This window comes from Dysidea avara, chromosome 9 (assembly GCF_963678975.1).
Source record: "Dysidea avara chromosome 9, odDysAvar1.4, whole genome shotgun sequence".
Lineage (NCBI taxonomy): Eukaryota > Metazoa > Porifera > Demospongiae > Dictyoceratida > Dysideidae > Dysidea > Dysidea avara.
Window position 1 is genome coordinate 36,128,726 of NC_089280.1, and position 16,537 is coordinate 36,145,262.

The 16,537-nt window shown below is 38.4% G+C and overlaps 1 protein-coding gene and 1 long non-coding RNA gene across 4 annotated transcripts in view; both read right to left on the reverse strand.

Annotated features, from left to right (window-relative positions):
• LOC136265622 (ABC transporter G family member 20-like) overlaps positions 1-5,302 on the reverse strand; it is a 28,786-nt gene extending 23,484 nt beyond the window's left edge. For both annotated transcript variants that reach the window (XM_066060522.1, XM_066060521.1), the window contains exons 1-4: positions 5,086-5,302; positions 4,399-4,558; positions 4,199-4,353; positions 4,036-4,143 (exon numbers count right to left, since the gene is read on the reverse strand). In XM_066060522.1, coding sequence (XP_065916594.1) covers positions 4,036-4,143; positions 4,199-4,353; positions 4,399-4,558; positions 5,086-5,201 — 539 coding nt within the window. In that variant the 5' untranslated portion in view covers positions 5,202-5,302. The remainder of the gene's footprint in view (positions 1-4,035; positions 4,144-4,198; positions 4,354-4,398; positions 4,559-5,085) is intronic.
• A 5,264-nt stretch (positions 5,303-10,566) lies between these two features.
• LOC136267008 (uncharacterized) lies at positions 10,567-14,394 on the reverse strand. Of its 2 annotated transcripts, none has more exons than XR_010706451.1 (4): positions 14,259-14,394; positions 12,805-12,879; positions 10,723-10,812; positions 10,567-10,671 (listed from the first exon to the last, which is right to left on the reverse strand). It is a non-coding gene; the product is annotated as an uncharacterized lncRNA (long non-coding RNA). The 2 variants fall into 2 exon arrangements; XR_010706450.1 differs by having other exon boundaries at positions 10,723-12,347.
• Positions 14,395-16,537: the final 2,143 nt, after the last annotated feature.

A 16,537-nucleotide genomic window follows, 5' to 3' on the forward strand; every position in this document is an offset into this window, starting at 1 on the left:
ACATGCATGTGTGTAGTGTGTGCACATGTGTACTGCTGTGTGTTTGTAGTGTCCACATCTTCCAACATACTGCCTATATATACTAACTCAATATCTACATCAGTAAATAATGATTCAAAATACTACCAATAAGTAATATCAAGAGTTCATAATAAACTTGTTGAGGGGTAATATATAAACTTGTTGAGGGGTAATATATAAACTTGCCGAGGGGTAATATATAAACTTGTTGAGGGGTAATATATAAACTTGTTGAGGGGTAATATATAAACTTGCCGAGGGGTAATATATAAACTTGTTGAGGGGTAATATATAAACTTGTTGAGGGGTAATATATAAACTTGTTGAGGGGTAATATATAAACTTGCCGAGGGGTAATATATAAACTTGTTGAGGGGTAATATATAAACTTGTTGAGGGGTAATATATAAGCTTGTTGAGGGGTTATATATAAACTTGTTGAGGGGTAATATATAAGCTTGTTGAGGGGTTATATATAAACTTGTTGAGGGGTAATATATAAACTTGTTGAGGGGTAATATATAAGCTTGTTGAGGGGTTATATATAAACTTGTTGAGGGGTAATATATAAACTTTCCGAGGGGTAATATATAAACTTGTTGAAGGGTTTATCAACAATAACTTCTGATGACTGAGGAGGAGGAGGGGTGTATATAAGTGCAATACACTTTATAGTCATAGTTCATATATTGTGTCTAACTCATGCACACTACACAACATACCAACAACCCATATGCACACAAACTAATAAAGCAACTTACACTTAATTCACCATAGTTTGGCACCGCAGACATGCTGGTAACCTTCCTCTCATGAGTCAGCTTGCTTGAAATGGTAGTAACAATCTACTTGGCCATTTAGGGATTAAGTAATCTCCGTATATCCCCAGGATTTGTCCAATATCAACAAACATAGGAGCAACGTTATTATTAGGCAGTCCAGCCCAATTTTTAAATTTTGATTTTTTATATATATGCTCAATAGATAGAGTACTGATTGCTGGTCTCAGAAATGTATAGTTTGTTGGGTTGGAATTAGTTACTTTGGCATGCACAGTGCTTTAAAACTGAAAGAGCTACATTCTTTTCTCCAGGGCTTCCCATACATTTTAAGGTTAAAATGGAACAATTACCGTATGGAGAGAAACTTTGGTGCCGTTAAAATTTGGCGAATTTGGCAATTGACCATGAATTCGCCAAATTTTCCCCATCCAAATATTTTGGTGGCGAAGAAAATAGCAAACCAAGCCTCTAGCTAATCGATTTTCTACTCGACCAAGGGATAGTGGGCCAGGCATTACGCTAGAGCCAAGCCTTCCTCGACTACCTCACTAGGTAGCTAGTTACTGTGCACGTGGTATCCTCAAACTTCACCTCGAAACGGGCATAACAAGTATAGCGAGTCCTACCATGTTAAGTACGATATTCACTATTCCAGAGGGTGTAGATCTACTGTCTATATAGTATTACCTTTTAGTTGGTAGCTGACTCCAGGTGCCGAATCGCTGAGAGGTGTGGCACTTCAGTTCTCGCTTCAGGCACAGCGATCTAATTAATTCAATACGGTGTGTGCTTTGCTAACAATTCGCCAAATTTTATTTCGCCAACAGTGATATTTTGCTTGATTCGCCGAATTTTCCCCCCTCCAAAGTTTCCCTCTGTACGGTAAATTAGGGCGTTATCTAGCAACCTGGAATGTCTTGAAACTGCAGTTAAATAGCTTCTAGCTGCAAGTTTGTACATGTAATGAGAGTAACTTGAGGTCTTATCGGATCTCAGCAATCTTTGTATGCTTTGTGGTGAGCAAATATGTTTCACCTACTGCACACTTCTCAATACAATGGTATATACCCATAGGCAAGTGGCTATTCAAGTAAGTAAAAACATCAAGTTAACGACTTATAAAAGTAAACAACTAAAGTGGAGGTGCCACAATGATGCAACAATACCTAAGGTGGAGTTGTAGTTTCAATTATGGCATTGTTACGTATGTCGACTTTGAAGTGGTTCATACTTTTGAATTGGTGACACAACCATCAGAAAATTGTTGCGTAGCTGAAAATCACTAACCCGAGCAAAGTAACTACACACTTTAAAGTAAGCACCAGTGAATACCTTCCATATGACAGTACGTTTTGTAAAGTTTCAAAGTATTCCTCATAGATTACAAGGCTTTAAAAGATTGCAAAACGACACAAAACTCACTTAGAGTAACGTGCATGATAAAACTAAGATTTCCATGATGATCAGTGTGTGGACAAATTCCAAAACGAGTTTCATCCCCATTGGAGCTCGGAAGATGGAGCAATCCTAAGGTAAACGCACATTGTTATTTTGTGCCAGGGTTCAATTGGGGAATATATGGAGAATTTTTTATTTAAAAATCTCGGATATACTGGAATGCTTATTATTATAATACTTGCTACCACCCAAGTCATGAGGTACGTCTATAAAATGAATCCAGCGGTTGAATTCTTACTGGCTGGAGTGATCTATAGCCCAGTGTGGCAAAGGCTTTTAGCCTGAACTGGCTTTGGCAATCAATCGTACTGGCACCCGCCACAGGTTATTAGCCCACTTATAGGCATGATGCACATTAGTGTCAGTATACATAACTGCAGGTGAACATTTAATAGTTATACCACAGTTGCAGCCCTCGGGCTTTGGGTGTATATATCAGCAAAATCCCAAGCAGCCGTGGTATAAGTGATATATATCACTTGGGACGCACTCACCTAATAGGTGAAAGAACTAACGAGAACTCATCCCGTTTGTTTTATACAGTAGCATCTGAAAATCGATCGTGGTTTCAAAAGCGTGGGATAATAGCCATCAAAACGTTGTCCATACGTTAAAACGTCATTAATACGTTACTATGCCTCAACACGCTGTTAGAAAACTTGCGATTGTGGGATTGAGTTTATATTGTTATCATTTTTGTACTAAGTTAAGCCAACTAACTTTGCTATTGGGACAGTAAGTAAGTTATTATATTAAGTACTTAGGACTTTAAGTTACTAACCTATTTCAATGTAGCAGTAGTAACTTTGCTGTTTCGTGGTCTGTTCAAAGGCTGATATGCGATGGGTAGAAATTCGCATCCACAATCGCCCAAACGATTATTTCATACCTTCATTATCCTTTAGTAACAACCAACTAGTCTATCTTAGCCTATGTACTAAGCTTAGCAACTACTACAAAAACGAGTCCCACAATACAAAGCTCTATGTCGCTCAATATAACGAGTCAAAGTGCATCGATTCTTTGAACTGGCTGGGTATCAAAGTCATTAGCAAACCACTTTCCCATGATATTTCCCAGGCATTATGCGAGTTAAACACTGAGTGGCACCTTTGAACACCCACGCTAAAGTGGTATATATATATATATATATATACTCACCTGCTCCCAGGTAGGTTTGATGGCTTAAAGGGCTATTAGGGTTAGGCGCCAGGTGCACCTGGCGATGTGCTTGATGAAGTTTCATGTGATCATGGTATATATATGGACTGAGACAAAATGGTCCCAATACATTATATATTGACTTATGGTTATTTATGAATCAGTCTTGGCTGCATATTGGACTACCAGTTCCAATGCTAGGCAGTATTGACACATGATTTTTGCTGTGCACACTGCCAGTCTCCCTGTGGTAGACCAACAATGGTGAAATATGCTTAAATGGCTTTGCTTTCAAGGACCAGATCCCTTATCGATGCATGTTCCTCTTGCTTGGCTTAAATGTGAAGGATTTTATATAGGTTACTGAGGGGATATTTACCATATTGTCATGAGGGCATATTATAGTGGATAGGAAGATCAATCCTCTGATGGTAATGAAAATCAATCCTTGGACATGCATGTAGCAGTAGAAGTGGTGTGTTGTATATGCACATTAATAGTACATGAATATTGGTGAGTATGCAATTGGATATTTTGTCTGAGTATTCATTTGTCTACACCATGTGTGAGTGTAGTATTAACCAATGTACTGTCATCACATGTACCTACATACTTCACTCTCAGTAGTGGATCAAGCCCCACAGTAGGTTCATCAAGTATTAACAGTGATGGTTCCTGGAGTAGTGCTACGGCAAATGATACACGTCTCTGTTGACCACCACTGGAATAACACAATTGAACATAACACACTTACACTGTACACAATCACAGCATACCTCAATACAGTAACTCTTCTATGAAGCGGTGGTAACTCCAAAAGCTCAACTAGATAACGCATTTGCTCCCTAATCTTCGTAAATGGCATACGATGTAGTACACCAAAAAATATCATCAACTCAAAAGCTGTAAATTCAGGAATCAGTCCAATATCCTGCGAAATATCTCAACAGTTTTTTCTGTTTTGTGGATGACATACCTGTGGCATGTAGCCTACATCTCTGCCAGGAACATGACTCATCGTAATACCTGGTTCCAGTCCCAACACTGTAATTTCTCCATAGTCAGGGTCCAGACTACTGAGGATACATCTCAATAGTGTAGTCTTACCACAACCACTAGCTCCTAACAATCCAAAACTGTACACAAACACACAGATGATGATAATATAATAGAGAGCACAAATCAGCCCCCATACAAAACACTGATGTTCAATAATTAAACACAGCAACCTTTCTTAGGTGCCATACCTACTAGGAACCATTAATTGCTTCAGTTTTAGAAGACCATCATAATTAGTAGTGCCGAATGAAACCTGTCAGCCACACATGTGTAGCTGATTTCATATGTGTTGGAAACACATTACAGTGGAACCTCCGTCTATTGTGGTCATGGTTGTCTACTATACTAGTACCATGACGCCGCCAGATGTAGTAATGGTCATGTCATCTAGTCATGTAGTACTAGTCATGGTTGTCTACAAAAGAACCGTGTCACAGAATCGTGTCACAGAACCGTACGTGCAGCTCAAGTAGCTAGTTCGCTATCAAGTTCTAGTCGGGGCCACTGAGATCCGCGCGAGGATCCGCGGCCTTGCGTTTTCATAGCTAGCCACTACTGAAATCAGTGCGAGAATGCGTGTCACTTGCCGCGAAGAACGACTTACATTGTATTGTACGACACTTCCATGGTGAGACCCTTCAACACATGGGTCGCTTTCTTTCTTCTACCATAACTCTTGTAGACTCCCCGTACACTGACTGCCAATTCTGATGGGTCCATTCTAATGAGGGGTCCGCTATAGTAATAATGTTCGCAACTCGAAAAATCCTGTAACTATCTTCAAGATAAAGATTTTGGCAGGTTGGATCACGAGATGTTTAATATCAGTATCCGGAAATGTACAGAAATTCTTTCACTTTGAATTCGCACGAGTTTCAATTGCGCGAATGTTCCATTTCAGTGTAGCGTGGTTTATTGTCGCGTGGTTTATTTTAGCATTCTTTAAATTCAGTTTTCTTTTACTTTATCACCCGGCCCTAATGGCACTCCCTCAGTTCCACCATCACATCTAGCTAGAAGTTTAACAAGGAGAATCACTATGGGCCATATTATTTGGATGGAACAGTTATTTACAATATTGATTCTTACAAAGACTTGGGCATTATCTTGGACCACCAACTTAAGTTCCACCTGCATACCACAGAGGTTGCTATAAAAGCTAATCGATTGCTAGGATTAATTTTGATTATTTAGATTCTGATACGTTGACTAAATTATTTACAGCTTTCGTACGTCCAACACTTGAATATAGTAACGCAGTATGGGGGCCTTTCTTTGTACTTGATCAAAGGAAAGTGGAGAAAGTCCAATGTAGGGCTACACGTTTATTGCCATCATTAAGAGATAAACCGTACGAAGAGAGACTAGCAGCGCTACAGCTACCATCCCTGGTTCACAGACGTCATAGAGGTGATATGATACTACTTTACAAGATTATCAATAACTATTTTAATTCAGATTTTTCCACTCTATATACCTACTCCGATACCACCATTACAAGGGGACATCAGTTTAAGCTTTTCAAATATCACTCAAGATCAGCGGCGGAGCAAGTAGTTGATATGAGGGGGGGCTGGGCTGACCCAGACTTATTTCTATAGTTTGGTAAGGTGAGACCAAAAAACAAAAAAAAAAAAAAAAAAAAAAAAAAAAAGGTCACAACCAACTGAAAAGAGCTTTCCACCTCACCAGCTACCATTTCTAGCTGATAAACTACATAAAAATCCTTACATAGCTCGCTACACACTGACTACTTTATTAGAGTGACTGCTCTATTAGAGTATCTCGATCTTTATCACGGTTTTCAGCCCCACTCCAAGAAAGATAATTTCGGTGTGATATCATTCTGAGGGGGGCTAAGCCCCCCCTCAGCAGACCTAGGGGGGGCTTTAGACCCCTAGCCCCCCCCTTTCCGCCGCCTATGCTCAAGATTAAACTGTCGATCAAAATATTTTTTAATAGGTTAATTAATGATTGGAACGCTTTGCCTGCAGTTGTAGTTAACGTAAATTCTGTAAATAATTCAGATTTTTAAATCCTTATTAGATAATCACTTATTTGATTCGAGATTTACTTTTGTACAATGGTTAATTGTACTATTGTGTGCAGATCCGGTATACAGGCTGTGCCTTTACCGGTACTTTAATCATAAAAAAGGAGAAAACAAATGGATTTCGCGACACACCCAGTCAGAGGGGGAAGTCCTGCAGCCTAAGACTGAGTACACTGCAGGGAGTGGGAGTAGGTAACTCCCACAGAGGACAAAATGTTTTGTTGACAAAAGTTTATTAGTGTCACGTGGCAAGACCCAACTATCTGATTTCCATTCTGTCACTTCCTAGTTCAGTGTTTGTATTATTGTAATTAAATTCTCAGTTGTAATTCAGCTTTAACCATTTATTTATTTGTAATTAATGTACAGAACCCTGAATTGAGTATATGGTACAGAACTACTCAAATATAGCTAGATGAATTTCTAAAAGTGTTTTGAAGTGATCAAATTAACTATTTCTTCTGGAAGAGTGCTCCATAGTCTGATGGTATCCTGGTATGTATTCATTGCCAGCTGTATATATATATATCTCATGCTATGACCCCAGGTGGGTCCAAATGACTGGGTAAGATGGTCATGAGGTACTGAGATTAGATTATTGATAACATAATAATATGTACCATGGATTGATTTCCTCTAAGGCCATCATTATTAAATTCCTTGTTTCCCGTCACTGCCCGCATCAATTTTTAAGGAATCCCGATATGCGACGGGAAGCAGGCTCTTATAACCATAGCAACCACGTGTTTAAGCGCTTCTTTAATTCACCCATCCCATCCTACCCATGGATAATAAATGTTCTCTTGGCGTCTTCCTTGCTACTCCAGCTGGTTGTCTTACAACTATCCTATGTGAGTTATAATTATATTGTGTGTTGCATTGCTCTGGGCACCATAGATAATAGGGTCCTTTATCTATGTATGCAGTTATCAATGTCATGGCCCCACCCCAGGATCATATCATTTAATATGGGACAACACTGGCTAGTGTCAAACTCCCCAGTACTGGGGCAAAGAATGTTGCCAAACCCCTTCCTCCTAAGAAGTGTTTATTTATTCTATATTGATGACCTTATAAAACACTTTGAGCTGTCATTGTCCCAGGGGGTGTAATCTCTCTCACCCTAGACCACAAGGGTCTGGTGACACGCAATGCAAAATCTTGGTAGACACATACAACTGAGGAATTCATTGGTTGCCAATCAGATTCTAGAAAGCCTCTTGTGTCAGTTATTTTGGTATGACTAGAATTCACTTTGTTCTTTATTGTTGTCTCCTGTACTGGTCACAGTCTTCCTACCCTTTTTCAGTGTACTGGTCATAATCTTAAACTTCCAACACTTTAATCATACACTATGCAAAGCTCCATTTATGCCACACAAATTTGTAACGTGTAGCTGATGTTATATACTGTAATTACAGCCAAGTATTTCTATTGCATGTCACCAGACCCTTATTGTCAGGAGGTGACACTAGCCATGGTCATTATGTAGATGTCAAATCCCTGTGTATGTACATGTGTGTGTGTGTGTGTGTGTGTGTGTGTGTGTGTGTGTGTGTGTGTGTGTGTGTGTGTGTGTGTGTGTGTGTGTGTGTGAAGGGTGGGGGGGGTGACTGACAGTCCTATTGGGAAGACATGGGGAAAGATCATGATATACTAAAGTGCTGATGTGAACAGGTGGCCCTTAGTCATGGCAGAAAGAAAAGCTGACACTTCATCAGATTTGACAAAGTATTTGTGCTCATCATGTTTTTCATCTGTCAAATTTTCTGTCCCCTCATATAGTACCTGTCTCTTAAGGCTGCAGCCTGAAGGTGGCGGTTATAGGCATGTTCTACTGTATTTGGACTCAGTAGTACCCTTAATTGGAAACTAGAGTCATTACTACATACTAGCAAATGTCGATTACATTGTAGTCAAAGTACCGTTGGAAGTGTATATGGAAACACAGCATTAGGGAGTGTGGACATGTGTGGTGTGTTGAGAGACTAATACAGCATGGGGCAAAGCCAACTTCTATATTAGTCTTGAGACACTCCCAAGTGCTGTATTTTTGTACACACAAGCATAGGAAGTGGTGTAAATGTCAATTGTACTTCCTGGTTATCTTGCTCATTACATTTTATCTTGAGTACCTAAACTGCTTCAATTTTCAGAATCTATTTCTACTCACAGAACAAATTGGTAGGATTGTATTTGTGATTTACAATGTCACACATGTGCTATGGAATTGTAGAGTTGTTAAGGGATACTATTAGATGGTGTGTCAATTGTATGATGGTCCAATTGTTTTTAAAACACTCTACAGGATGTAGTGTATAATGCATACTTTATGCATATTCAAAATTTTACAAGGAGTATTCTTGATATTGAGTCATGGTAATAATGGAGTGCCATTGGGCTCACATAGTACTATACCGTACACAAGGAAATTTTGATGTCAGAAAAATTTGATGAATCAGTTTAATTCATCAAATGTTTATAAGTGCTTTTAAAGTACAGGTTTTGTCTACAATTTCTTGATTTTCATCAACATTTTATTCGTCATATCTGCTGAAGTGTGAGATTGTCAACTTTATCTTACGTCAAAATTTCCTTGTATATGGTAGTTTTTGACTTCAGTTACAAGTTAAGACATTTAATCTGTGTGTTCAGTGTACAGTGTATTATGTAATCCTCTTTTTACAGACAGTAACGTGACTGGAAGCTGCATGATCAACAATGACAGCAGTAGCAGTAACAATGTAACGGCATCAGCAATCCAAGTAAGGTATGTACATACAGTAAGTGCTTTAATTTAGTGTTGCACCAATAATTGCATTGGTATCGGAAAAAGCTTGAATTGGCAGAAAATTTATCAACTTAGAAATACATGCTCATGTGCACCAAATGGTGTTTACAAATGCGTAGTGTTACATTATGACGTTGCTATAACTGCTTAAATGTACTGTTACCTATTGTCACTACTGGCAATACAAACAAGCTAGGTAAATTGGTACACTTCTATTAAAATTTGCTGAAAGACGGGCATTAAGTACGATATCAAATTGTCTACATTTATCAGCTTGAAAATATGATGCAATATCGGTTATTAGAATATCAGCAAATGTCATATTGGTGCAACACTAATGTACTTATGATTGTACACTACTATTATTATTACTATTATGGTGGGCCAAAGAAACATGGTTGTCACACAGTGAGATACCAGTAAAACTGATGGGATGGCAAATGTAAGCACAACAAAATGTCAACCTGCAATTTCTCAACTAGGTAAGCCTTCATTCCCTTTTAAAACTTTGCCTACACGCCCTCTTTCCCTTTTTAGCCATGAAACCAAGCACAGTTCATTACATCGTTAAAAGCCACTCCTACATTTGCAGACGATGCACGCCTCACATTAACTGACTAGCAGTGTTGGGCAAGTTACTTTGTAAAAGTAACTAGTTACATATTACATATTACTTGCAACTGAACTATTTAGTTACAGTTACATATTACCCATAAAATAAAGTAACTATAATAATATTACATATTATATTACTTTGTGTCCACAGCCTTAAACTGTCACGTGTGAAACTACCACTTTATCACATGACATGATTGCATTGTTGGACAATGTGCAAATCTTGGTTATAAGTAGGAAGCTGGTGAATAAGCTTCATTCAGTAGGCTTCGTTACTTTGTTTTGGCTAGGAGTTAACTAACGAGATTAGTAACTTCGTTACTTGTAGTAATAATATTACATAATATTAGACTTGTTACAGTAACTATATTACTTAGGTAATGCGTTACATTTGTAAGTAAAGTAAATCGAGTTATAATACCCATTTTTCTAGCATATTTCGTTATATTACTTAGTTACCACAAAAGTAATAATATTACATAACGCGTTGCTTATGTAATGCGTTACTCCAAACACTGCTGACTAGTAAGCTGACCACAAATTGTTGGTAGTGGTTACAACATGTTGTACCCAACCTTACAGCTTTTGTAAAAAGAACCCACTACTCCATGCTAAACCAAACACCATTTGACTAACAATACATGCAAGTTTCACATAAAATTTACTTTCATAAACAAAACCTGTCCATTCTACTATAGAGTATTTTTCAAAGTAACCAGTTCCCATCTGTCCTAAGAATAACACATCATGTAAGTATATTTTACTTGTACATTAGTTTATACCTTAAACGTAACTCTTAGCATCAACACATACACGCATTTCAGCACAAATGTCTCTCTCTCTCTGTGCCATCTTGTCCTTCGTCTCCAAATCTGAAAATAAGAACTTATCATCACCTGATGAAAGATGATGAATCAGAAATATGATTGTAGCTGATCAAAACTGTTCTTTTCTATGTGACTAGACTCATTACAAATGTAACAGTCATAAAGTTCACTCTGACTGAACAGTTTTTAACAGAGTACAACATTTTTCTTTCACCACACACACACACACACGCACACACACACACACACACACACAACCTCCCAAATCAGAACTCACAATAAGACATAGCAAATGATCAACTATTTTGTAAAAATTAAAAAAAAAGAAAAATTCTCTGTTACTAATACAGAATTATTTTTTCAGCATTCAAACATTATTGTGGGTTCTGTATACACACATAAATAAAATAAATATAATTGCATCAAAGTTTTATGCCTTTTATGCAACTGTCACCTCTAGATATGGAAACCGATGAAGCCACAGTTGGTGACCAGACAACAATGCCCAACTCTACAGAGACCTCAAATACCTTTGGGAGAGGTCTACTGAGAAGGTTGAGATTTGCCTGAGGCTGCCAGTTCCTTTAATAATAATAACAGAGCTTAGAAAATTTCAGCAGTGTGTTTGTAATATTCTGCAATCGGTTGTCTTGTAACTGGGAGTAGATGCCATTCATGAGATCTACCACAAAGAAGAGAAGTTGGGGAGACTTCCTTGATTGCAGCCTCTAGAATTACTTATTAATGCTTAAGGCGAAACGGCAACAGTGGCCGAAATTTGGGCAATCTTTGCCCAACTTTCAATCAATGCCCTCCAATCCATGGCTGGGCAATCTTTTTGACTGGCTTTTATTTTTTTTTAGAGACACAACAATTTCCAGCAATGCCCAGTATGTACTTAGGAGTATTAGTATTGCTACAGCACATGTGTACTGAAATAGAATAAAGTTTCATGATATAGTAGTGAATAGGTAACTGCCAAGATAAAGTCATGGATAAAAAGACAATAGAGAGATATGGGTAATTACTTGAAGTCTTGGCACATAATGAGAATTGCTTATACAACATAACTATTAGTCCTTAATTTATGGGAATAATGTAACTGTTGCAAATCCCTATTTTACTATTATTATCTACTGCATGCCGGTTTTTTACGTGGGAATTAAATTTTTGTGGATTTTGCGAGGTCCGTACACAGGTGTTGTCAAATCACAGCAGCATGTAGACAGTTTGTCGCAGACCTCATTGCTGTGGTGGCACCAATAATTTTCTGGTACTATTGCTAAGGACCATGACAAGGTACAAGAATTTTTCAGAGTCCACAATGATTGAAGATTTGTATGAAGGTTATAAAATGAGGCTGATTCTGCATGTCGACTACTGAACCTGTAACCAGGACAAGTCAAACCCGTAATAAGGATTATCCACAGTGACGTCCCCATTGCGAATCCCTATTTTACTATATTATCTATGCACACACACATGCACTCACAATAATTATTACAATGAAATACAGTATATACTTATAGCATTCAGTTCAGACATCACACTACCTCTTCTTAGGTCCTTGGGATTATTACCTAATAAAAGCTACATAACAGTATTTATGCAGAAGATACAAACACTCTGACGTAAAGGCATGCATACACATACATGCTGTACACTATACACACAAAGCAGAGCCTTTGGCTGCCCTAGCCTATAGATGGTCACACCTACCCAGTTGACTGGGAAACTGTGTACTACTCACCTAGTTAATACCAGATTCCCATTTAAACAGCTGGAGCATTGTGAGAAAGTTTCTTGCTCAAGGAAATGACAAAAGTAACTGGAAATAGATCTTACATTACCATCCCTGTGCTCACTTTAAGCACTGTACTATGCTGCTTCACTCACACACACATTATACACACATACGTACATGCACATAGGTACAGTACACACATACCGTACTCTGTACTTTCTTAGCCAAACAAATACGTACATACACGTGTAGACAAACTTATACATGCGTGCATACATATATACACATCTTACTTGGGACTGCTGATGCTGTTGCTGCTGCTACTGGCACCGCAGACATTACTGGTCCTGTAGCTTCCAATCAGGTTACTGTTAGGAGGAGGAATTACATATACACTACATACAGATTTTGTAATGATGAAATGTAACGGTTTTTAAAACTATACACTACATGACTCTTTAGGAAATATATAAATATGTACAAGGCTCCCACCATTACACTGACTACACAATATCATTTATATTTATTGAGAATTTTGTATTACAACATACATATAAAAGTAATGGACCCAACAGAGAAAGAATCTTAATTCCCACATGGTAATGATTTACATACAGTATGCACTCCTCTGTGTGTGCAAAAGTGCATGTATGGTTATAACAATTGTGCCACACACACATAGGAAACAATTTACTACAAATGCACCATTGGTAGACATTAAGGGTTCCATTAGATCATGCAGATGCACTGCTTGAATAAAATACAGTACCTCTGTGGACAAGCAATCACACTTACTCAATAAAACGTGCCTATAATGGCTACCTTCAGGTAAAATATTTGCAGCCTTACTAGACAGATATCACGACAGAAATTTTGCACAGAAGAAAAACCTGACGAATTTAACATACATGTATCAGCATGAATTTGTTAAACTTCGAAAAGCACCTTTTAAAAGTGATGTTTTGTCAAAGCTGATGAAGTGTGGATTATCAGCTTTTTCCTTTTGGCAAATTTCCTGTTGTATGGTGCATCAACACTTGAGCCCCTCCCCCCCCCCCCACACACACAAAGGGATTTGGCATCTATATAATGACCACAGCTAGTGATCTACATAATGACCATGGCTATGTCACCTCCTGACAATAAGGGTCTGGTGACATGCAATAGAAATACTTGTAGTATTATATGACATCAGCTACACATTGCAAATTTGTGTAGCGTAAATTGATGATGGAGCTTTGCATAGGGTCTGATAAAAATGTCGGAAGTTTAAGATTATGACCAGTACACTGAAAAAGGGTAGGAAGACTGTGACCAGTACAGGAGACAACAATAAAGAACAAAGTGAATTCTAGTCATACCAAAATAACTGACACAAGAGGCTTTCTAGAATCTGATTGGCAACCAATGAATTCCTCAGTTGTATGTGTCTACCAAGATTTTGCATTGCGTGTCACCAGACCCTTGTGGTCTAGGGTGAGAGAGATTACACCCCCTGGGACAATGACAGCTCAAAGTGTTTTATAAGGTCATCAATATAGAATAAATAAACACTTCTTAGGAGGAAGGGGTTTGGCAACATTCTTTGCCCCAGTACTGGGGAGTTTGACACTAGCCAGTGTTGTCCCATATTAAATGATATGATCCTGGGGTGGGGCCATGACATTGATAACTGCATACATAGATAAAGGACCCTATTATCTATGGTGCCCAGAGCAATGCAACACACAATATAATTATAACTCACATAGGATAGTTGTAAGACAACCAGCTGGAGTAGCAAGGAAGACGCCAAGGGAACGTTTATTATCCATGGGCAGGATGGGTGAATTAAAGAAGCGCTTAAACACGCGGTTGCTATGGTTATAAGAGCCTGATTCCCGTCGCATAGCCACACCAAATTTTAATTATTTGATTATAGATCACGTGTATGCACTATTTCATGATAGAAGGAAGCACCATAGATAATAGACACCCCATACGGTAGGGGTGTCTATTATCTATGGAAGCACAGAGTGACCAAGTTTTACAGTAAATACATTAGCTGTGCATATAAACATAGTAGAAGGGTGGAAGTCCCTCCACTCTTTATAGTCCAGGCAGCCTTCAAGATCGAGATACTCTAATAGAGCAGTCAGAGACTGAAATAACAAGAGTCAAGTGTATAAGTACTGAATAATCAATAATCACCTGCCACCCGCATCACTTTTTGTTCCATTGGGTGATGGGAAACAAGCAATAATGATGGCCTAATCTCTAAATTTGGCCAGTTGATTAAGGTTTAACACAACTGATTTCTCTGCAAAAAGGCTCTGGTGGAATTGGTTATCTTGTTGATGTACTAGTAATAGTAACTTTGAGATATTTGGCACTATTATTTCTGATTCACATACTGAATATCTTGATGGGAGAGGAGATGTCTTACGGGTGATAGTTAGCTTTGTACTTTAATTGAAAGGGTTAAAATTCGTTTGCCATTTTTGTACCCAATAAGATAAGATATCCAAGTCTCTTTGTAACATTGCTATATCTTCAGGTGTGTAAAGTGTCATCTACATACAGCTTAACATGCATGCGATGAAACAGTGGAAGGAAGATAAATGATAGCTACACAGGAAAAACTAAAGAGAGCCCTGGGGTACTCCTGCATGACAGCACAATAGCGGAACTACTAGTGACATTATCTAATACAACTTGCTGTGTTCTATTAGTGAGAAAATCTTGAATCCATTCTAGTACAATGTCATGCAGAACTTCAGTGCTGGTCACTGTAAAACTTTAATAGCTAACAATAACAATGTCTCGGATCAGGGCCGCCCACAGGGGGGGGCAACTGGGACATTTTGCCCCGGGCCCCAGCCTGAAAGGGGCCCCAGGAGGCCCCATGAAGGGCCCCCTGAATACCTGTTTAAAAGATCGATATACTCTAATAGAGCAGTCAGATCTAAATACTCTAATAGAGTAGTCACAGTATTCTTCAGAGAAGCAGTATAGCAAGCTTATAGATAAGGAGATATGGTTGGTGATGGGTAGTTATTGTCATTGCCAGCAGGTTGTGACCTTTTTTTTTTTTTTTTGGTCTTCACCTTACAACTTGGGTCAAGGGCCCCACTTTAACTCTTTGCCCTGGGCCCCTTAATTTCTCTGGGCGGCCCTGTCTCGGATTCCAGGCTGAAGCCCCCCTTCACTTTTAGGCTTTACTTCATCAATATGCTGAGGATTATAATGAAATTTTGTCTTAACATAATTATATTATCACTATAGTAATACAAATACTCGTAAAACCACCTTATAAACATCTTTCCAAGGTATTATCAGTGGATTTATGCTAAAGTTTATGTAACGAGGACCCTGATCAGCATTGGAGGTGTACAAGATCGAGATACTCTAATAGAGCAGTCAACTAATTACTCTAATAGAACATTCACTGGAAGAATAAAGTTAGTTCTGTTATGGAATTTTTCCAAATCTGCCTGTGCCTATACATACAATGAAGTGCATTGATCTGTTTACAAGGCTTGATTCATCTATACTTGTGTAGTTAATATGTATATGGAAATATTTAATTCAGGTATACAATTTCCATTGAAAATGCTCTCAGATTCAATCTCGTATCATTCAAATTTCAAATTTTCCACTTTCAACATTATTATTCTAACATGCACCTGTTGCTGTGCAATTGTGAGAGGGTGCATCATGTGCTTGGTTGTCAGTATCTACCAAACTTTCCATTAACAAAATGCTTTAGAGAGCCATACCTATATATAATCTAAAGGAATATCTACAGGCAGAAACATGAATTTTTATGTGGAAATGCCTCCAAATTGCAGTATTTTAGCATCTATTTTCAAAAATTTCCTTGGGGGGGTATGCCCCCATGACCCCCCTATAGTCCCAGCATGCAAAAGCATGCTGGACACCTCCCAGCATGCAAAAGCATGCTGGACACCTCCCAGCATGCAAAAGCATGCTGGACACCTCCCAGCATGCAAAAGCATGCTGGACACCTCCCAGCATGCAAAAGCA